This window comes from Electrona antarctica (assembly GCF_951216825.1).
Source record: "Electrona antarctica genome assembly, contig: scaffold_197, whole genome shotgun sequence".
NCBI classification, from domain to species: domain Eukaryota; kingdom Metazoa; phylum Chordata; class Actinopteri; order Myctophiformes; family Myctophidae; genus Electrona; species Electrona antarctica.
The window spans coordinates 144447-167431 of NW_027638559.1; the positions used below are offsets into that span (position 1 = coordinate 144447).

Below are 22985 nucleotides of genomic sequence, written 5' to 3' on the forward strand. Positions count from 1 at the left end.
GTGTGTGTGTGTGTGTGCAGGTATGCGTATCCTGGTCACTCTGCTCCTGGACACTCTGCCCATGCTGTAGTAACTCTGTGTGTGTGTGTGTGTGCAGGTATGCGTATCCTGGTCACTCTGCTCCTGGACACTCTGCCCATGCTGTAGTAACTCTGTGTGTGTGTGTGTGTGTGTGCAGGTATGCGTATCCTGGTCACTCTGCTCCTGGACACTCTGCCCATGCTGGGGAACGTCCTCCTGCTCTGCTTCTTCGTCTTCTTCATCTTCGGCATCGTGGGAGTCCAGCTGTGGGCGGGGCTGCTGAGGAACCGCTGCTTCCTGGGAGAGGACGTCCGAACGTAAGCATGAAGTCCCGCGTTGCCAACTCGCAATTTTCAAATGCTTCCGTCATACAATCTGGAGCAACGGAAGCTCTATCACGAGTAAAATATAAAGGGGAAGTGAAGCCTCGACCCCACTTCCGTTTCGTCTTTACAGTCGCGCAAATGTATCCTAATATAAATAGAAATCATCTAAGCATATATAGCTTGCTGCTGCTTAGCTCTTATAATCATACATCATCATACATCACATTCCGTGCTCAGCCAATCAAATCATTTCTGTGGTACAAACACTGGGCATAGGTGCCCCTCAAAAATATATTTTTGCGAACGAATGACAACCGGATCACTTGATCATTTGGTTGTAGTTCCAGACTCTATATAGCATTCGGGGCGAGACTAGAACGTAAGGAACACACGCGAGCATGGAGTCTCCTGGAGTCTGACCATTCACTCCAAGCCGAAGGAGATTTCATGGTCGCGGAACACACTGGTCAAAGATCACATGACACAACATCACACGGGTCTCAGAGCCTTCTGTTAGAGTAGTGGTTCCTGAAGTCCCAAAAGAGAAATTAGACGTTTGACCGGGATTGCTGTCCTCTTTATCCAGAGAGACTAATCTAATTGGAAGTATTGATCCGGATCAAAGTTAGGCCTACTGATGAATGTGCAATGATTAAATGTCAAAAGATACATTTGTAGGCTTGGCGTATACTGTATGGATTTCTAAAAGATTTAGACACAGCCAATTAGATGTTTTTGTTGTTGTTCTAAAGGCGGTGGTATGTCAAAGTGGGCTTTCCTCTCGTAACGGACGCAGCAGTGAGCTGTGATTTATTACTGCTCCACCATTGGATGGTTGCAGACTCCAAGGACTTTATTGTCTTCCTTTCGTCTTGCTACAAGCAATAATGTACAGTAAAATGTGTTAACCCATTTTGGACTGAGGTCGATTAAAAAAACATGTTTGTTGCATGTCAGTGGTGCTCAACCTTTTTCATGTCAAGGACCGCCAGAATTATCTCTATTGGGCCACGGACCCCCATCTCAAAATATGTAGTTCTAGGGACCCCCCAGAAGTAAATATTTTAGTTAAAAATGTTCGCTCTGAAATATATATTCAATGATTTGCGCCACATTTTAACGATTTTTCAAAAATAGCAGACCTACAAGCTCGTAGCGCGCCACTCGGTGGCGCGCTATGAGCTTGTAGATCTGCTATTTTTCAATAGCTAAAGCATAACATATAACACCAAAAGGGGTTCCCGCCCAAAATGGGTTAAACAGAAAATACATTTGCAGTTTGCGGTACCAATTTTATCCAGTCAGGATAGAGATCGCAGTTAGGATCCAGATTAAACATGTGGACTTGTAAAGTGATGACACAAAAAAGTGAGCGGACAAAATTGGAACTGGAACACTATAAAGATTAAGCTGATAAATGGCTACTCTCCTGATTAGCTGAAAATGTGTTTTCTGTTTAAGAGCTGGAGAGACATGGAGGATACCTAAATGATAACATAATACCAAAAGGGGTTCCCGCCCAAAATGTGTTAATTCCTTTGACTCCCAAGATGTGATGTAACCATTATTTTGTACACTCTTGAAGTTGTATTAACACTTTGGAACGTTGATGTTTCCCCAAATATTCCTGGCTAAAGCCTTTACGTTGTCGTTCATTTGTTCATTCCGGCGATGGAAACGTGGAACCTTTTCGTGTTTTATTTTTTAGCTATGTGAAATATTTGCTTAACCACTTGAACCCCATCATGCCTATTCTATTCTGGGGGGGGGGGGGGGGGGGGCATGCTGATTGGCAGATTATGACGCGTTGTGAGCTTGTACAGAATTTGCTGTAAAAAGCAGGCCAAGTACATTCGTAACTCATGGTTTTAGGATGGTAAATGGTAAATGGTGCATTTATTTAGCGCCCATAGATTGTGCATTACATTCACCCATTCACACACACATTCATACACCGATGGCAGCAGAAACCATGCAAGGCACTAGCCAGCACATTGGGAGCAATTTGGGGGTTCAGTGTCTTGCTCAAGGACACTTCGACACTAACTCTGGGGGAGCCCGGGTTCGAACAGGCAACCTTGCGGTTACCATCCAGCCACTCTACCCCTGAGCCACCGCCGCCCCTAGATGTATTGGACATGAATGTAAACGTAGTTAGATTGTAGCCCCAGGGGAGGAGAGTTGTTCTCCAGGGAAAGGAACAACAGGATACCTCTGTCCTGCACACTTCCACTACCTCAGGGAGCCATGCACTTGTCACTGTTCTGTTTTTGATGTAATGGTACAAATTGTACAATTTATTGTGTCTGCGCGCGTGTTTGTTTGCTCTTGTCTTGCGTTTTTGTGCATGCAACAGTGTATTTGTGTTTCACATTATCTGGGGGTCTGACTATGTATTTTCCATCTCAATTTGTGTTTATGTGTATGCGTGTGCCCGTGCGTGCCCGTGTGTTTGTTCATTGGGGACAGAGGAAGCCAGAGAAAGCATATAGACACTAAATATTTCATTGCCAAAGCATGCTCCTGTGTTACAAATAACTCCCCCCCTAACAACACACACACACACACACACACGCACGCACGCACGCACGCACGCACGCACGCACGCACGCACGCACGCACACACACACACACACACACACACACACACACACACACACACACACACACACACACACACACACACACACACACACACACACACACACAAAATTTAGCTCTATTTATTCTCTCTCTCTCTCTCTCTCTCTCTCTCTCTCTCTCTCTCTCTCTCTCTCTCTCTCTCTCTCTCTCTCTCTCTCTCTTAGTGCATGCTTTGACTTTGACCATGGTCAGTTGTACAAACTGTAATCTCTCTCTCTCTCTCTCTCTCTCTCTCTCTCTCTCTCTCTCTCTCTCTCTCTCTCTCTCTCTCTCTCTCTCTCTCTCTCTCTCTCTCTCCCCATCTCTCTCTCTCTCTCTCTCTCTCTCTCTCTCTCTCTCCCCATCTCTCTCTCTCTCTCTCTCTCTCTCTCTCTCTCTCTCTCTCTCTCTCTCTCCCCGTCTCTGTCTGTCTCTTCCTGTCTTCCACATGATTTGTCTCTGGATGAGATTACAGTCATCATCACGCATATTAGATTTGATATAAAATGCCTCAAGAAATCAAATTAGAATCTTTTCACCAACCCTTGCAGTTGCAACAAAGTCCTTATATAATACTTTAAGTATTACTACTAGAAATACTTTTTCTACCCCCAACTAAAACTTGTACTCCTTCTACTACTTCTACTACTACTACTACTACTACTACTACTACTACTACTACTACTATTATAATTTCATAATTGCAGTATGGATTTATGGATATAAACAAATCATCCAAGCCATTCTTTTGAAAATCAATGGACACAATTGGCATTGTTGTCGGGTGGGGATTGTGTCCTTGTCGCTGCTGTAGTGACCCCTACTGGTTGGTCGGGACATCTGATCAGCAGGCTCCTTAGACTTAGTTTTGCACCGGTGTCGCACACCTAAAATAGCAGACTGTGTCGCCCTGGGACACATTGTGAGCTTGCACTTCTATTTTAACCCATTTTGGGTGGGAACCCCTTTTGGTGTTGGCATTATGTTATGCTTTAGCTATTGAAAAGTAGCAGACTTACAAGCTCATAGCGCGCCACCGAGTGGCGCGCTACGAGCTTGTAGGTCTGCTATTTTTGAAAAATCGAAGAACGACTGACATAGAAACATAGCTTTTTCAGAAAACTGTCAGGATGTAGAAGACATTTTTAGAATCTGATCTCAGGTCAAAATGTGCAACAATGGTACGCAACCAAGGATAAAGAAGGATTTACACTCCCCCTGTGACTCGGTGAGACTCCTCTCTGTCATGTGAAAAGAGGCAAAGCAAAGCAAAGCAAAGTTACTATATTTACCCAGGGTATCTGGGCTAAGCTCAAGAACTTGTTTCCAGCCAGGCCCTGCTCATAGAGCATTTCATGGTAGTGGTTCAATGCCTTGCTCAAGGGCACTTCATTGGAGGTGGTGTGTGATCACCGAAGTCCGACGTGAATATCGGTAGAGGGCGCTATGTCCACGGGTTCATGTACTTTTTATTTGCATTGCAATCCCCGTAAGTGGGATTTTAGATCGCCTCATATAAGAACTGTGATTGAAAAATAAGCAAATCATCCCAGCCGTTTCACTCATACGGATATGAAGAATCAACTGACTATGAGACAACGCTAATGTTACTGCTGCTGAATTAGTTGCATTTTCGCTAGAAACAGACTGTATCAAATATGAGTGACTGACTGACTGTCATAAACGATACAGAGACACCTCCCTGACAATTTCGCCGAGACAGTTTGTTTCTTTTTGTCCACAATGCTTATATGAGACGATTTTAAGATGACCTCATGTTATTCTCCATAGAGAAAAACTTCCATGAACCAGGGGATGAGCGAGTGACGTCAGGACTTCGGCGCTCTATAGTCTACACTACAGTCACCAATGGGTCTGAAAGTGTAGAGCAGACCTACAAGCTCACATGTTGCAATGTGATGCATTGTGAGCATTGTTGATGTATTTGTGAATGTCACCATTTAACATGACATGCCCATAATACCGATCAGGTCAGGTTGAAAGTGGTTCATCTTCCTATTATTTGACCAACTATAGAAGTTAACCCAATGAGGGAATATCATAATGACTATTCAGCGTAGGTCTCTCCTCTGTTCGCTCCACCTATTCTAGACACTGACAGTTGTAAAATGATCTAATGTAACAAGAAAACATCATCTCTTATGGTATGGAGGTCCCACTGACAGCAAATCCTTTCAAATGGTGATCCATGGACCTGATGTGTAATAAGTTGAGGGTTCTTGACATGGAAATGTTTGAGAACCACTGCTCTACAGTGGTTAGCAACGACAGGGGCCTCAGTACAGAGAACCACTGCTCTACAGTGGTTAGCAGCGACAGGGGCCTCAGTACAGAGAACCACTGCTCTACAGTGGTTAGCAGCGACAGGGGCCTCAGTACAGAGAACCACTGCTCTACAGTGGTTAGCAGCGACAGGGGCCTCAGTACAGAGAACCACTGCTCTACAGTGGTTAGCAGCGACAGGGGCCTCAGTACAGAGAACCACTGCTCTACAGTGGTTAGCAGCGACAGGGGCCTCAGTACAGAGAACCACTGCTCTACAGTGGTTAGCAGCGACAGGGGCCTCAGTACAGAGAACCACTGCACTACAGTGGTTAGCAGCGACAGGGGCCTCAGTACAGAGAACCACTGCACTACAGTGGTTAGCAGCGACAGGGGCCTCAGTACAGAGAACCACAGAGAACCACTGCTCTACAGTGGTTAGCAGCGACAGGGGCCTCAGTACAGAGAACCACTGCTCTACAGTGGTTAGCAGCGACAGGGGCCTCAGTACAGAGAACCACTGCTCTACAGTGGTTAGCAGCGACAGGGGCCTCAGTACAGAGAACCACTGCTCTACAGTGGTTAGCAGCGACAGGGGCCTCAGTACAGAGAACCACTGCTCTACAGTGGTTAGCAGCGACAGGGGCCTCAGTACAGAGAACCACTGCTCTACAGTGGTTAGCAGCGACAGGGGCCTCAGTACAGAGAACCACTGCTCTACAGTGGTTAGCAGCGACAGGGGCCTCAGTACAGAGAACCACTGCTCTACAGTGGTTAGCAGCGACAGGGGCCTCAGTACAGAGAACCACTGCTCTACAGTGGTTAGCAGCGACAGGGGCCTCAGTACAGAGAACCACTGCTCCACAGTGGTTAGCAGCGACAGGGGCCTCGGTACAGAGAACCACTGCTCTACAGTGGTTAGCAGCGACAGGGGCCTCAGTACAAATGGGGGCAATGACTAAAATAACAGTTGAAAAGGGAATGACAGAGGTTGCATAATGGTTAGTGCTCGCTGTCGTCAAGCCAGACACCATGAATCCCAGCCTGCTCATTCTGAATCCTTCTGGACTGGAGTGTCGGCTAAATAACTGAATAGGAGACCAGGACCCAGAGGTCAGGAAACTCACTTAACACATTCAGACCTGACGTCGAAATGAAAAAAAAAAAGTCTTCTGAAAGAATATATATTCAAAGATTTGTGCCGCATTTTCACGATTTTTCAAAAATAGCAGACCTACAAGCTCGTAGCGCGCCACTCGGTGGCGCGCTACGAGCTTGTAGATCTGTTATTTTTCAATAGCTAAAGTATAACATAATACTTAGTTAAAACACCAAAAGGGGTTCTCGTTCAGAATGGGTTAACACATAACGTTCTGTACAAGTCACTTTGAGCTCTAGAACAGTGGTTCTCAAGCAGTGGTCCGGGGACCACCAGTGGTCTTTGAGGGGGTTCCAGGTGGTCCCCAGCTAAATGATGGAGAAATCTAAATGGACCCTTATTAGGGTGACCAGATCCAAACTGTTCAGTTCAGGGACAGAAGTATATCTTGTGTGGGACAAGTGGGATGGGGTTCGCAACATACCTGTATTACTTAAGTTGCTATTTAATACCTTGATGTCATATTCGACCATATGCCTAATATTGCCTAGCATTTTGTGATTAAACTGCTCTGGCATCTCATATTTTGTTTTAAAATGATAATTTTGGTCATGGGTGGTATGGCCCGATTTGGTGCCGTAGCCTATTTTAACAGGCTTAAAAGCACATCTTGCATGACAAGAGACAATGTGAGCTTTACAACAGAAAGCCAACTATTATAGGACTAATTTGAACATGCCTGTCAGTCACAATGTGGGACAGCTGGGTCTCAATTTGTGGGATGCCTGAAAAGTCTTGGAATTGAGGGACTGTCCCACACAAAGAGGGACATTTGGTCACCCTAACCCTTATAGATCTTCAACTCTTGAGAGTGTAAAATGAAACCAAATTTGGTTTCATTTCACACTCTCAAGAGTTTAATTATTGTTAAACATCTGCATTAATACATTTACAAGAAGTCTACCCAATTAGGGAAATATAAAATAATTGTTATTTTTGATCAACGTTTGCCTGTTGTCTCTCCTAATGGTACCACATTGATACATACAGAGCATGGAATTGTGGGCAAAATCTTATTCAACAACAAGACATTTTTCTGTTTTGGATCTGCGAGGCTAAATGTCATCAGATGGTGGTCCGTGGTAACCTGACTCCGCCAGATGGGGCAGCAGAGAGTACACTGGGTTCCCCCCTCCTGCTCCGGAGGGGGGAACTGTGTATGCCTTGATCCCGCCTCTAGCTGCCGCTGATTGGCCAGGCCGTTTGGTGGCCGGAGCATCTAGTCTGCCTGAGAGTTCCCAGATGGGAGCAGGAGGGGGGAACCCAGTGTACTCTCTGCTGCCCCATCTGGTGGAGTCAGGTTAGGTCCGTGGTTCAAATGCAGAATAAATAATGGGCCTTGATATGAAAAGGGTTGAAAACCACTGCTCTAGAACAAGAGGACAAAGCAGACTAATATAATACAGTACAAGTCACTTTGAGCTCTAGAACAAGACGAGGAAGAAGACGACTAGCATTGGGCCTCATGCGCCAACCGTTCTTAAGAAGTTCTTAAGAGGAAATTTGTTCTTAGACCCACTTAGGAAGTTTTTAAGAAGGTTTTGGGATCCCTCAATCTTTTCTTAGCTGTGATTTGTTCGTAGGTAAGAACATAATCTACGCACACTGTGGAGCACTCTTAGGGTGCCTTTTTCGTTCTTAAGTGCAATCTGAAAACATAAAGGAAAAACAGCGCCATCTGCATGATGCTCAAAGTTTGGTCTGAGGACCTCAAGGGGTCCTTGAGGAAGTTCCAGGCAGTCCACAGCAAAATATGGAACATTTTACCACTTTAATCCCATTTTATACTTTGAAAATAGCCAATCCACAAGCTCACAAACGCGTCCCATTACTGCCCATTTTGAGCTTGTAGATCAGCTACATTTTGATAAATCTTCAAAACATTTCCCTAGCAGAAAATATTTTCATATGGGGGTCTGCAGAATGCATGTCAATTTGGGGGTCCTTGACATGAAAATGTTTGAGAACCACTGGTTTAGAGTTCACAACCCAACCCAAACAAACGCACCATACCCACCACATAACCCCCACCCCATGCACCCGCCATCATCCCCCCCAAGTTGACTATTGTGAGATAAATAATAAAATACATTCATGAATATTGAAAATATTGAAATATTGAAAATTTCTGTTCACTTCAGTACCTCCACAGTATTATTGATTTTTAATGTTTGGAGTCTGGTGTTCCACCATATTTAGACTTTAGTTTAGGTATTCTTGACTTCACTCAACTTTATTTCTATGTGTGAGGTCCTGTGATTTCTGTGTGCTGCAATCACACACAGGTGTGACTGCAGGCAAGGCCATGGAGTCACGCAAAACCACACCCACCTGGGTGAACACAGGTAGGAAAGTGAATTCCCAATGCCTTATATGGGATTGGTGGGGCGGTTCCCTATGGTAATTATGATGCTAATTAGGATATGTGGGGCGTCTACCTATGATCATTTGAATGAACTGGCACACCCCTTCAAGTTACGAGGATTTGGATTCATCATCATAAGAACATGCTTAGGAACAATTATGCCTACTTAAGAACGTTTCATGAATCTGACTGGACTTCTCTTAGGAATTCACTTAGGAAGAAATGTAAGAGGAAAAGTTAGGAACTTATTGGTGCATGAGGCCCATTGAGGATGATAAGTTCTTTAGACTAGTAGTACAATAATCGCTTTTTAATATTCATTGACAGAAGAAACTGACTGTTGTCAGCAGAAGTTGGAGGAGCCTTATTTATTTTGCTTGTCGTCAGGGGGGGCAAGTAACCGTGACCGTATCCACTTTAAATGTGGCATAGACAACGTTTCAAAGATAGTAAACAATGGGAAATCACCTTCGCAATGCATCACAATGCATCACAATGTTGTGAGCTTGTACTGTACGTAGATCGGCATACTTTGGCTGTTTTTGGAGTAGTGCTTGTGGTTAACTGTGGGGGAACTTCTAATTGCCATGTCATTATTATGCTGATTACTGATTCCTATAATGATCTTGCATGATTAATGTGCATGTCCTATATTTTCTTTTGTTTTATAGCAGTTCACGTCTTATTTGTTGTCATGCTGTGTTGACATATCTTTATTGAATTGCAAATATTGAATCACAGCGGGAGTTGGAGGATATGATCTTTTGTCTGTGATATTAAGGCAGACATTCTGTAGAGTTTCTAATAGATCAATATGACTGATGTTAAATGTGGTTGTTGTGTGGCAATCCTTGCTTGAACTCAAGTGCGATTTAACCCATTTAGGCCTGACCTCGAAATTTAAAAAGTTTCTTCCAAATCCTCCAGTTTTCTGAAATAAATAGCTCATAGCGCGCCACTCAGTGGCGCGCTATGAGCTTGTAGATCTGCTATTTTTCAATAGCTAAATTATAACATAATGTTAAAAACACCAAAAGGGGTTCTCGCCCAGAGTGGGTTAATCGCTATGCAATGGGTAAGAAGCATAGAGGAAATGGTTTTATTTTCAAAAGTTGCTGATTGAAAAAACATTCACGTGAAAAGAGAACATGATTTGATGAAAAACATCTACACAATCCATTGCTAAAGTTTGAGGTGAGAGACATATATCCATCACATTTTCTTGTTTCCCCCCTTTTGTGAAAACCTTGAAAACCTCATCTCATGTGGTGTACTTTCAACGCTTTTTACAGCTTCCTTACTCACCGTTGTCAATCCAACGTGGCGCATTACATATGTGTGTTTGGAGATGGGTAGGGTTGTCCCGATCGGAACAGGTGATCGGAAATCGGGGCCGATCACATCATTTTCAAATGATCGGATCGGGCGCCAAAAAACGTGATCGGAACATCCCTAGTATCAATATTATATCATATCATATCATATCATATCATGATATTAGACTGGATATTGTCTGTGATTTGGGATATTGTACTATTGTGATATGGGAAAAATCGGTATCGGCAGATGCTCACAATCAAATGATTGGAATCGGATGGGGAGCAAAAAACGTGATCGGGACATCCCTAGAGATAATAATAATATTATTATTATTATCCCTAGAGATAATAATAATATTATTATTATTATTATTATTATCCCTAGAGATGGGGCAGTGGCATGAGTTGTATACAGTATATAAAACACTATAGAACCTTTTTTTTTAGTCCGCGGACAAATACAGAGGTGCCATTCCAACACTTTAGGTTTTCCTGTACTTTTCTTGCATTTATTTTTTCTGGAAATACTTGTTTTCCCAACGTTCTGTTCACTGTTTAGCCTTCCTAATTCTTCTCCTTTGTTACTGAAAACAAGTGTCCCTTTTCAACACTTCAACACATCTGAATAGCATTGACATAACAACACCTTTGCCCTCCTTTCTCACTGACAATGTTCTGACAAATTACTGATAATATAATCCACTGTTTTGCCAATGGCATGACGTGTGAAGTTTTTGGGAACTAGTGGGTCTATATAGAGCGTTTTTTTAAGTGCCTGTACTTATTGAACTCATTTAACTCACAGGGCCCTATTATGCATGTCTTAAGTACCAGGTCTTATTACCTAACTTAAGACCTGGAGGCGTGATCAATGCCATTTGGCTATTCTGAGTGGCCAAACAGCATTGACCACGCCTCCAGGTCTTAAGTTAAGTCATAAGACCTGGTACTTAAGACACGCATAATAGGGCCCACAGCCTCTAACCCAGTGTGTGTCCTTGTCCTTACAGGCTATACAACCTGTCCATAAGTCACAGCCTCTAACCCAGTGTGTGTCCTTGTCCTTACAGGCTATACAACCTGTCCATAAGTCCCTATTATATGTCCGAGGAAGGCGAGGAGAGCCCGTTCATCTGCTCGGCGCCGCGGGAGAACGGAATGCTCCGCTGCCACGACGTGCCCCCCGTACAGCGACGGCGGGGCAGAGTGCTCGCTGGCCGCCCCGCCCCGGGGGGGCGTGGCCCTGACGGAACCGCCCCCCGGCGTAGGGGGCGGGGGGGGGAGGAGGAGCCGGCGGAAACGGCGGCTGCGTGAACTGGAACCAGTACTACAACGTGTGTCGCCCGGGGGATTTCAACCCCCACAAGGGGTCGGTCAACTTTGACAACATCGCCTACGCCTGGATAGCAATATTCCAGGTGAGACCTTACTGTGCATACAAGCAGACATACACATGGATGTGTGGATAGAGAAATATGCAGTGTATTGACATGTATAGAAAACATGCATTTATAAGCACACACGTCTACAGCGAGCATACATGGGCGCGTTATTATGGATCACCGCAGTTCTAGGAAATCCCTGCTAGTAGTCGCCGTGATTGACAGTTCTCGTTTTTGCAACTACAGTATGCCTAAACCTAAACCTAACCTTAACCTCAATAAAACTATGCCTGCCCGGGAGCCAATCAGACTTCATGTTGAAGCGGCTCTAACCCGCTTATAGTGCAGAAGGTGAATCAGAAGTTAAGTTAACACCTTAATGTTAAAGAAAGGGAACAACATTTACTCTGAGTTGGTTCAATATTTTACACTCTCTGTTACAAATGGCTAAATGAACACAGAGGACTTTTGTGTATACGTATACTGTAGCCAGCATGGATCCGATGGGTCTGGGAGTGCTGAGTTAGGATAGCTAGATAAAAGCATGCTTTCCCACTGAACGCTGCATGGGGGACTTTGTAAACAATTTCCTCAAGTGTTCCTATTTGGAGGCTGTGTTCGCAGGACAGCGGAAGAAGGCAGCGTGGCATCATGACAGATTTGGGACATGGACGTTCTAAAAATACATGGTTTGAAGAGGGAGCCAGAGAGAGAGAGAGAGAGCTACTGTAAGAATGGGAGGGGGAGGGGAGGGCAATAGTGTAACCCGCCACGCTGACTTCACCCGGCTAAACACTGCCTAATCCCAGAAACATTCACAGTATTCATTTAACTCACAGTAGATTTTAAGGACCTATATCAAATCGTTTCCTGTCGGGTGGAAACCTTGTATGTTCAAAACCTGTTCCTCTAGACCTGCTATTTTCACTAACTGTTTCCCCCCCCCTAAATTTCGATCCCACAATTTTGTGACACATTTTTCACCTGGTGCCAATTGCCTAAGCTGTAATACTGGGCGCTACTATCTCTCTCTCTGCCAACCTGGGGAGAGCCCCGGACTGAGCTCATGCTTGTATCTTTGGAATACGCTCAGGCTCTCCTTCAGTCTCTTGAGCAGGCCTCCAACTGTGTTGGTCTTTATCTCAACGAGACGAAAACTGAATACGTAAACATATGCAAATCCAACAATAACCACATTATAAAAACACTTAACAACACTCCTCTGAAACGGGTTGATGACTGCAAGTATTTGGGTTCATATATATCTTCTTCCCAAAAGGACTTTCAAACTAGGAAAGGGTATGGTCTGGTCAGCCTGCAATGACATGCATAAGATCTGGTCATCCCAGCTTAGTAAGATGTTAAAAGTAAAAATATTTAGGACTGATTCTACTCTATGGCTCCGAGACATGGACACTTTCAAAGAAACTACAGAAAAACGGTTGGATGTCACTTTCACCCGCCTTCTAATGAAGACAATACAAACAAGTACAACAAGACACGTGCACGACGCACGCATGGCGCACGCACGCACGCACGCACGCACGGACGCACGCACACATACACGCACACACATACACACAGAGTTAATAGGTTAGTGATTGGTGAATGATGATGAGTGGAGGTGTGTAAATGTACATTTAATGAGTATTATGTTCCCAGGAGGCTGGGACCATCTGCAAAGTGTTGTGATGTGACTCCCAATCAGCTGATTGATCTGCCCTCCTCATACTAATAGCTCTGATTCACCCTGAATGACTCTCTCTCTCTCTCTCTCTCTCTCTCTCTCTCTCTCTCTCTCTCTCTCTCTCTCTCTCTCTCTCTCTCTCTCCCCTCAGTTTCACACACATTAGCAAGAGTATGAATTTGCACACAGAACCTGTGTTCCACATGCAGACTAAATATGCAGTCACAGTTGAAACGGACACAAACGGCGCACATACATACTTGGGACAGATATACATTACAGACAGACACGCATGCAAGCTTGTGTGAGCGTGTGAGCGTGCGTGTGTTATCTCAGATTGTATTTATGTGTCTTTTTGAAGAGCACAGCGAGCACCTCTTTGTGGCTGAAATGAGATTTCTTATCTGGGCAGTTATACGATTTGGTATACTTTGTGTGTGTGTGTGTGTGTGTGGGGGGGGGGGGGGGGGGGGGGGTTGTGTGTATTTGTGAGATATTGTGAGATACCAGTAAGATCATGTTTGTGCATGTGTGCATGTGTGCATGTGTGCGTGCGTGCGTGCGTGTGTGTTATCCATTGGTGGATATGTAGCTTGTGTAGCCATGATTGGAGTGTGCGGGCGTGCGCCGCGCGTGCGTCAGGTGGACTTTTATATGCATACCCAGGATTCTTCAAAAGGACATCCTGAACAGAATAACATTTTTTTGTCAGCCCGAGTGAGAGCGGTGTTCTTTCTACATCACAATGAAAAGAAAGAAAGTGCTTGAATGCACACAAAAAATATATATAAAGAGTGACACGGAGGGGCGGGGGGAGGGGGAGGGGGGGTTGTGTCAAGAGAAAAATGTCAAGAGGAGAGAGCAGTGATTGAAGGAAAAGAGAGAGGCTGTCCGAGACAGACAGACAGGCTGAGTAAAAGCTGAACAAAACTAGGACGAAAAATGTTCGTCGACTAACTTTTTTTCACGGACGAAAAGTAAATGGAAACTAAATGAAAACGAAGCTAGGATGACTAAGACTAAATACATTGACAATTTTGTCAACAATTAAAAGTCATTTTAGTCATTTTACACCTGGTTGCACGCTGAAAATAGGCGATCTACAAGCTCGTAAGCTTGTAGATCGGCGTGTAGTGTAAAAACACACGTCATTACGACGGCATCAAGGCGCGCCAGAATACACTTTAGTCGTCTAAATCCACTGTGGATTTAGTCGACTAAAATCGTATGATATTTTGTCAACTAAAACTAGGCTAGCATTCCAGGTGACTACAATGTGACTAAAACTAAATGAAAACTATTCAAAAGACTATGACTGAAACTAAAATCTAAATTTTGCTGTAAAAAACAACACTGATTTATACTTCGCCATGCGAGAGAGTCGCGAACTTCAAGCTCGCGGATTCGTCGGTCTGCTATTTTCATTGTACCACACCGACGTACGACAAAATAAACGATAAAATCAGGCTTCGGAGAGGAGGAGAGAGGGATAGTGAGGGAGCGAATGAACAGCGACGGAACAGGAACTCGGAAAGGCAGAGGTTGTTGTTGCGACCAAGAGATGTGAGAGAGAGCAACAGAAAAATGATGTCAGCTGCGTATAACCGAGCTATAACTGGAGCTATGGCTCCAGTTAGCATCAGACAGAGTACAGGCTCTCTTCAATTTGCTTCCCCTGATTGCTGCAGTTGAAAGCAGAGTGTATAACTACATCCCATCTAACATCTGCAAGTCAGACGTTCGCTCAACAGATCGGTGGTGAGAGATAAAGAGAAAATAGATGGCGTGACCAAAGCAGACATAGACTTAGCGCGAGACAAAGTGAGGTTCTCTGTTCCCCACGGCATCTGCTGTGGGGACACTGTCAGGTCTGTCAGGTCTTCAGAGTTTCCACTTTACCACTTTATTCAACTTGGCATTAAATAGCAGAGGACTTTACTGGGTTTAAATGTGACCAAATTTGACTGAGGGACTGCCATTGGATTTTTTTGAATTTTAGTTTTTTCATGTCATGTGAAAGCAGGGAATCATAGCTTCAACTTGACATATTGGTTGTTCAGTTTGGCCCACCAGTTTTGGAGATATGGCTTATAGAGTAATGTCTTGCAGAAAACAGTGAGTTGAGAAAACAGGCTTGAAAGGTTCACTTCTGTGGTCTCTAACATTACACCTAGCTACATGTTTAAGCATTTATTTCATATTTACATGTTGATTTCAGCTCTGACACTTATTTCAGACATGCTCTAGTATGTGAAGAGTCTGCCTGTGCTATCATTTTGGAAAAATAAATAAAAAAAAGTTTTTCTACTCTGGTGAAAAGCTGGAATTTGCGCGATGGCAGGCTCTCAGTCAAATCTGGTCACAAATGTGAAAGCTGGGAGGTGGGGAGCGAGGTGGGTGGGGGGGATGGGGGGGGGGGGGGGGGGGGGGGGAGTCATCCTGGACCCCACTGTCATCCTACTGTCACCCTGCAGTCACCCCGGCAGCTCAAGCTGCATGAAAAAATGAAATCCAAGCCATTGTAATGTTGAGCGGCAACTGTATCAGTTAGCAAGACATGCTGTTTGTTATGTTGTGCTGAACATGGGTTGGTTGCGGAGGTCAGCGGTTTGACCCCCGGGAGGTAAGACCGAATTGAATGAAATGTGACAGAGAACTTTTTTATCTCTGAGAGTGTGATGGAGGGGACGGAGGGTATATGGGGGGATAGCGAATGGGAGAGTGGGAGAAAAGGATGGACACTATGGCAGAGGAAGCAGGGGGGGGGGGGGGGGGGGGGGGAAGAGAAAGAGCTCAATCCAATAGTGTGGAATTCCCCGACATGGTGAGCTGCATGGCCACATCCAAGTTGGAGGATATAGCACATTGGTTTGCTATTCAAAAATAGCAGATATACAAGCGTGTGTGCTTTGAGATCTTTGGAGATGTATCTATCTTTTAACCCATTTTGACCTGAAATCAGATTCTAAAGATGTCTTCTACATCCTGACAGTTTTCGGAAAAAGCTATGTTTCTATGTCAGTGGTTCTTCGATTTTTCAAAAATAGCAGACCTACAAGCTCGTAGCGCCCCACTCGGTGGCGCGCTATGAGCTTGTAGATCTGCTATTTTTCAATAGCTAAAACATAACATAATGCTAACACCAAAAGGGGTTAAAGCAAAAATGCATTGCGATTATGCATTATGATTCTGGGGGTCCTTTTTTTTCCCCTCTTAATTTTTTTATCCCACGATTTTGTAACCCATTTTTTCACCCGGTGCCAATTGCCTAAGCTGTAATGCTGGGCGCTACTCTCCCTCTGCCAACCTGGGGAGAGCCCTGACCTGAGCTTTCATGCTTCCTTCAATGCATGAGGAGTGAGCAGGCCGCTTCTTATCACCTGACAGGGGGAAGTTACCCCCGTAGGACGTAGAGCGTGGAAGAAACACGCTATTCCAAACTATTTGTTCAGGCGCCCCGGCTGGCCAGGGGGAGCCAGTTTAGAGACCAGGATTACTGCATGCTTTTTGTGAGGGTACCTACCTACCTACCCTAGGCCTGGGACATGGGGAGAACATGCAAACTCCACACAGAAAGGGGGTCCTTTTCAGCAAGGCTGATATATTAGCATAAGTGTTTTTGTTCTTCAGAAAACTGCTAGGAATTAGAAGACATTTTTAGAATCGGCCGCAGGTCCAAACGGGTTAACGCGTGGTGAGGGAGGGAGAGAGAGAGAGAGAGAGAGAGAGAGAGAGAGAGAGAGAGAGAGAGAGGGGAGAGGTAATGGGGAGAGCGTGGAAGACATAAAGAATGAGGACGAGAGGAAAGTGGCAGCGCGGGGGCATCGCAGGGTTATTGGGCCAATCTGTCCGTCAGCCTGTAGGTTAATTACTATTGACCCCCGACGCAACGAGGCTCATGCACATTACTTTCTCACGTGCACACAGACACGCAGCACGCGAACAGACACATACACACGCGTGCGAGTACGCTACAAGCCTCTAATAGAGGTGAGGTGAATTTGTGGAGGGGGGGGGGGGGGCGGGTGTCATTGGTAATTCACCAATGACCGCTCAGTATGCGCTCTTCATTCCACTTAAACGCACCAATGACAGCTCATTATGCGCTCTTCATTCCACTTAAGCACACCAATGACAGGTCAGCATATCGGTTTCCTTCCACTTAACCTTCACGCTGGGCAAGACTTAAGCCCTAACCACACCAAAGGGTCGAGGCGGTTTTAGCGTTGTCCCAGCAGTGTGATATGTCCTGTTGCACGTTGAGGCACGGTCGTCCCACGTTGTCCCAAGTGATTCAACGATTGGAATTAAATGGCCCAATCCACACCAAAGGGTCACCATGTAACTCCTTGCGACCGTTTGGACCCAAGGAGTTTACGCACCTAGAGTGCATTGCTGGAATGTGGCGGAAGTACCGCTCAAGGAAATGACGTCGTTGATGCTTTACAGATCCGTGTATGAAACAAGTGTTGTGATTGGTGGAAAAAAAATATCGTATCTGGGGGAAATACATCCGACGGATGTTCCGGACCGATACTTCCGGCTATGCAATCTCTGCCTTATATTGTGACCAGGCTTTTTGCAGATGAGTAAGGCTGGGACGGAGGCTACTTAACCTGGGGCGTTCTTGTTCATCGTCTGTTTTGGCAAACGTGTGGAGGGAAATACTAGGGGACCTACAGTACAGTGTCGAGGTGTCCATGAACAAGACACTTATACTCCCAACTCCCAAGCACTCTATATGACCACCTGAGCAGCTGTCTGCTGGGTGAAGCCGAAAACCGAAACTCTACCCTGCAGAATTAAAGAGGTATACTCTATTTATTATAATCATTATGTTCAGTGTAGCCAAAGTCTCCAGTTGTAACATGTTGAAGCCTGGAGCGAAACATACAATTCACAACAAGAGTTCAATGTTGTTAATATGCCTTATCAATGCCCTATTTTATTCTAAAGTAGCCTATGATGGCATGCCCAAAATAGGGATGTCAAAGTGGTTATGTCTGCTTGTGAGTTTCTAACAAGAACTTCTGACTACATCATAGCTATCTGTTAGAGCACGTACAGGTTCTTTGTTCTATTCACAGACAAGCAGCGGTTGTGGACAATACGGCTTCTGGCTGACAGCGACAATTATGTCTGAACACATCACATGGAGACATGCCCGGTCTTCTGTTCCACTGAGCATTGATTTGTTTCGTTGGTTGAAAAACAAATATGCTGAGAAAATATGAATTACTGTAGTGTGACTGTTAAGCCTAATTGCGAACGCAGTGATTGCGAACGCAGTGAGCATTTACTATGAGACCCAGCAGATCATGTCTGTCTGTCTGTCTGTGTGTCACGCTGTAACACCACCCGCCCACCACCAGAGGGCGCAGCTGTATCACACACAAAAACACACACACACATGCACGCGCGCACACACACACACACACACACACACACACACACACACACACACACACACACGCACGCATGCACACACACACAAAAAACTTAACTTAAAAAAAAAACTTAACTTAAAAAAAAAACTTAAAAAGGAAAAACTTAAAAAGGAAAAACTTAAAAAAAAACTTAACTTAAAACAAAACTTAACTTAAAAAACTTTAAAAAAAAAAAACCTAAAAAAGAAACACGCACACACACATACACACACTAAAAAAATAACTTAAAAAAACATTTAATTTAAAAAAACTTAACTTAAAAAACCTTAAAAAGTACGTAATTTATTCTAATTGTTATTGCAATTTACGAGCTGCGTTCGCTTCCCGCGTTTGCGCCTCTTACTTGTTTATGGCCTGCCGCACGACAGTGTCACACGGCGAAAATAGCAGACACAACGTGTCGCCATCCGTGACACGTTGTAAATGGTAAATGGTAAATGGTGCATTTATATAGCGCCTTTATCCAAGGTGCTTTACATAGATCGTGCATTACATTCACCCATTCACACACACATTCATACACCGATTGCGGCGGAAGCCATGCAAGGTACCAACCAGCACATCGGGAGCAATTTGGGGTTCAGTGTCTTGCCCAAGGACACTTCGACATGTAGACAGGAGGAGCCGGGATTCGAACCGCCGACCCATGGATCATTGGACGACCTGCTCTACCTCTTGAGCCACAGTCGACCTACAAGCCACGTTGTGAGCTTGTAGGTCTGCTATTTTCGACACGGCTGCACCGTCGTGCTACAAAGTACTGTTTCTTGGCCAAGAGATTTGGCCGTGGCAGAAAACAATTACAGTTGTCTGTTAAGTTAACCCGTTTATACTAAGAATAGAGGGTTTAAGCCTTAAAAGTAGGGTAATTTTCTTTGGTTAAAATAAGTATTAAAAAGCTCTGTATTGTGATAGTATTCAGTAACAGCTGTCTCCATGTCTCTCCAGCATTTTATTACCCCATTTTGGCCTGAGATCAGATTCTAAAAATGTCTTCTACATCCTGACAGTTTTCTGAAAAAGCTATGTTTCTATGTCAGTCGTTCTTTGATTTTTCAAAAATAGCAGACCTACAAGCTCGTAGCGCGCCACTCGGTGGCGCGCTATGAGCTTGTAGATCTGCTATTTTTCAATAGCTAAAGCATAACATAATGCTAACACCAAAAGGGGTTCCCGCCCAAAATGGGTTAAAGGCGTAGTGAAACGGAAATGGTGGACATTTTATTTTTGAAGTTTCAGACGGTCTCAAGTTGAAACACCGCTATGAAGTTTCTGAACCAATCAGAGCGTTGCATCCCTTCAGGCGATGGGACGGTAGCTAGGGACTGTTGCTATGCTATACGCAGCAGCGCGGTGTGTGTTTGTTTACAAATCAAATAGACGGCCAGCTGTACCAGTTTACTGTTATGTGGCTTATTTCTACCCTATAATGTTTTCAGATACATATTTTAGCGTGATGATTAAGTTGAGTAATACACTGTCTGGATGTTATCTGGAATGGGAATAAAAACGGAGGATTTCTGTAATCAATAGCAGCTGTGCTGCACGGATGCGCACATATGGAGAGGATACGGGTGAGCTTCATTTGTATTGGCTTTTATCGATGTGGGCCTCGACACGTCATCACGCAGCACGTTTTCGTTTTCAGGAAGTAATACAAAAAATATTTGTATGGACTTTTGATATAAAAACACACAAAAATGAGAATTTTCCAATTTTTTTGGCATCCATTGTTAGGTATGCTCATATGATGACCACGGAGATGGTCTAAAAGTGTGAAAAACGTATTTTTTATTTCACTACACCTTTAAGCCTTAAAAGTAGGGTAATTTTCTTTGGTTAAAATAAGTATTAAAAAGCTCTGTATTGTGATAGTATTCAGTAACAGCTGTCTCCATGTCTCTCCAGCATTTTATTACCCCATTTTGGCCTGAGATCAGATTCTAAAAATGTCTTCTACATCCTGACAGTTTTCTGAAAAAGCTATGTTTCTATGTCAGTCGTTCTTTGATTTTTCAAAAATAGCAGACCTACAAGCTCATAGCGCGCCACTCGGTGGCGCGCTATGAGCTTGTAGATCTGCTATTTCTCAATAGCTAAAGCATAACATAATGCTAACACCAAAAGGGGTTCCCGCCCCAAAATGGGTTAAAGGCGTAGTGAAACGGAAATGGTGGACATTTTATTTTGAAGTTTCAGACGGTCTCAAGTTGAAACACCGCTATGAAGTTTCTGAACCAATCAGAGCGTCGCATCCCTTCAGGCGATGGGATGGTAGCTAGGGACTGTTGCTATGCTATACGCAGCAGCGTGGTGTGTGTTTGTTTACAAATCAAATAGACGGCCAGCTGTACCAGTTTACTGTTATGTGGCTTATTTCTACCCTATAATGTTTTCGGATACATATTTTAGCGTGATGATTAAGTTGAGTAATACACTGTCTGGATGTTATCTGGAATGGGAATAAAAACGGAGGATTTCTGTAATCAATAGCAGCTGTGCTGCACGGATGCGCACATATGGAGAGGATACGGGTGAGCTTCATTTGTATTGGCTTTTATCGATGTGGGCCTCGACACGTCATCACGCAGCACGTTTTCGTTTTCAGGAAGTAATACAAAAAATATTTGTATGGACTTTTGATATAAAAACACACAAAAATGAGAATTTTCCCATTTTTTTGGCATCCATTGTTAGGTATGCTCATATGATGACCACGGAGATGGTCTAAAAGTGTGAAAAACGTATTTTTCATTTCACTACACTTTAAGCCTTAAAAGTAGGGTAATTTTCTTTCGTTAAAATAAGTATTAAAAAGCTCTGTATTGTGATAGTATTCAGTAACAGCTGTCTCCATGTCTCTCCAGCATTTTATTACCCCATTTTGACCTGAGATCAGATTCTAAAAATGTCTTCTACATCCTGACAGTTTTCTGAAAAAGCTATGTTTCTATGTCAGTCGTTCTTTGATTTTTCAAAAATAGCAGACCTACAAGATCGTAGCGCGCCACTCGGTGGCGCGCTATGAGCTTGTAGATCTGCTATTTTTCAATAGCTAAAGCATAACATATAACACCAAAAGGGGTTCCCGCCCAAAATGGGTTAAACAGAAAATACATTTGCAGGTTGCGGTACCAATTTTATCCAGTCAGGATAGAGATCGCAGTTAGGATCCAGATTAAACATGTGGACTTGTAAAGTGACACAAAAAAGTGAGCGGACAAAATTGGAACTGGAACACTATAAAGATTAAGCTGATAAATGGCTACTCTCCTGATTAGCTGAAAATGTGTTTTCTGTTTAAGAGCTGGAGAGACATGGAGACTCCTGTTACTGAACAAACACTCTCTAGCAATGATTACTATCACAATATAGTGATTTAATACTGCGTGAAAAGAGGAGTTAACGGGCAATTACGGGAACTGTATTTTGCCCGTAAACCTCAAGTTTAGCAGCATATACATGTAATATACGGTAATATACAGGTGTGATGGTATAATTCGGGAGTTTACGGGAGTTTGTTGGAAAGATTAACGGGAGTTTCCTGTAATATACACATCCGTATTCCAAGCTTTTTGCGCAGTGATAAACCTTTTGACAAAATACGCTACCTTTAAGTCAGTGCGGTGAATTCAGTCTAGGTCAGGAGGTGAATGTATTTCACTAGTCTGTCTGTCTGTCTGTCTGTCTGTCTGTCTGTCTGTCTGTCTGTCTGTCTGTCTGTCTGTCTGTCTGTCTGTCTGTCTGTCTGTCTGTCTGTCTGTCTGTCTGTCTGTCTGTCTGTCTGTCTGTCTGTCTGTCTGTCTGTCTGTCTGTCTGTCTGTCTGTCATGTGGAAAAGAGTCAGACAGGGTGTTTCCGCTCTTCAGCTCTGTGTTCATCTGCTGCAGAGGAAGCATTTTAGTGCGTGCGTGCGTGCGTGCGTGCGTGCGTGCGTGCGTGCGTGCGTGCGTGCGTGCGTGCGTGCGTGTGTGCGTGCGTGCGTGTGTGCGTGCGTGCGTGCGTGTGCTGGATCCATTTGGGTCCACTTTTACACCCTCAGAGGTAAATTAACATGGAGGATTTTGCTGTGTAGGTGCATTATGTTTATGATTCATGAATTATGTACCAGTGTTTGCATTATGCAACACACACACACACACACACACACACACACACACACACACACACACACACACACACACACACACACACACACACACACACACACACACTGAGTTAATGGGATTGAGAGACACTGAAGGCCTTCTTACTGCACATTAGAATAGAATTTAGAGTATTGGAAATGCATTTCTGCCCGAATGCTTCAAGTGGTTCCTTCCTGTTTATAATGTGTGTGCCTGTCTTTGTATGTTTGCTACTGTGTGTGTGTGTG

The 22985-nt window shown here is 44.1% G+C and overlaps 1 protein-coding gene across 1 annotated transcript in view; it reads left to right on the top strand.

The window, feature by feature from the left end:
* LOC306917944 (voltage-dependent T-type calcium channel subunit alpha-1H-like) overlaps positions 1 to 22985 on the top strand; it is a gene marked incomplete at its 3' end in the record, with an annotated part of 134368 nt that overhangs the window by 19155 nt on the left and 92228 nt on the right. Inside the window, 4 exon segments of the mRNA XM_079530847.1 lie at positions 179 to 338; positions 11166 to 11286; positions 11288 to 11332; positions 11364 to 11513. Of these exon segments, the coding sequence (XP_079386973.1) occupies positions 179 to 338; positions 11166 to 11286; positions 11288 to 11332; positions 11364 to 11513 (476 nt within the window).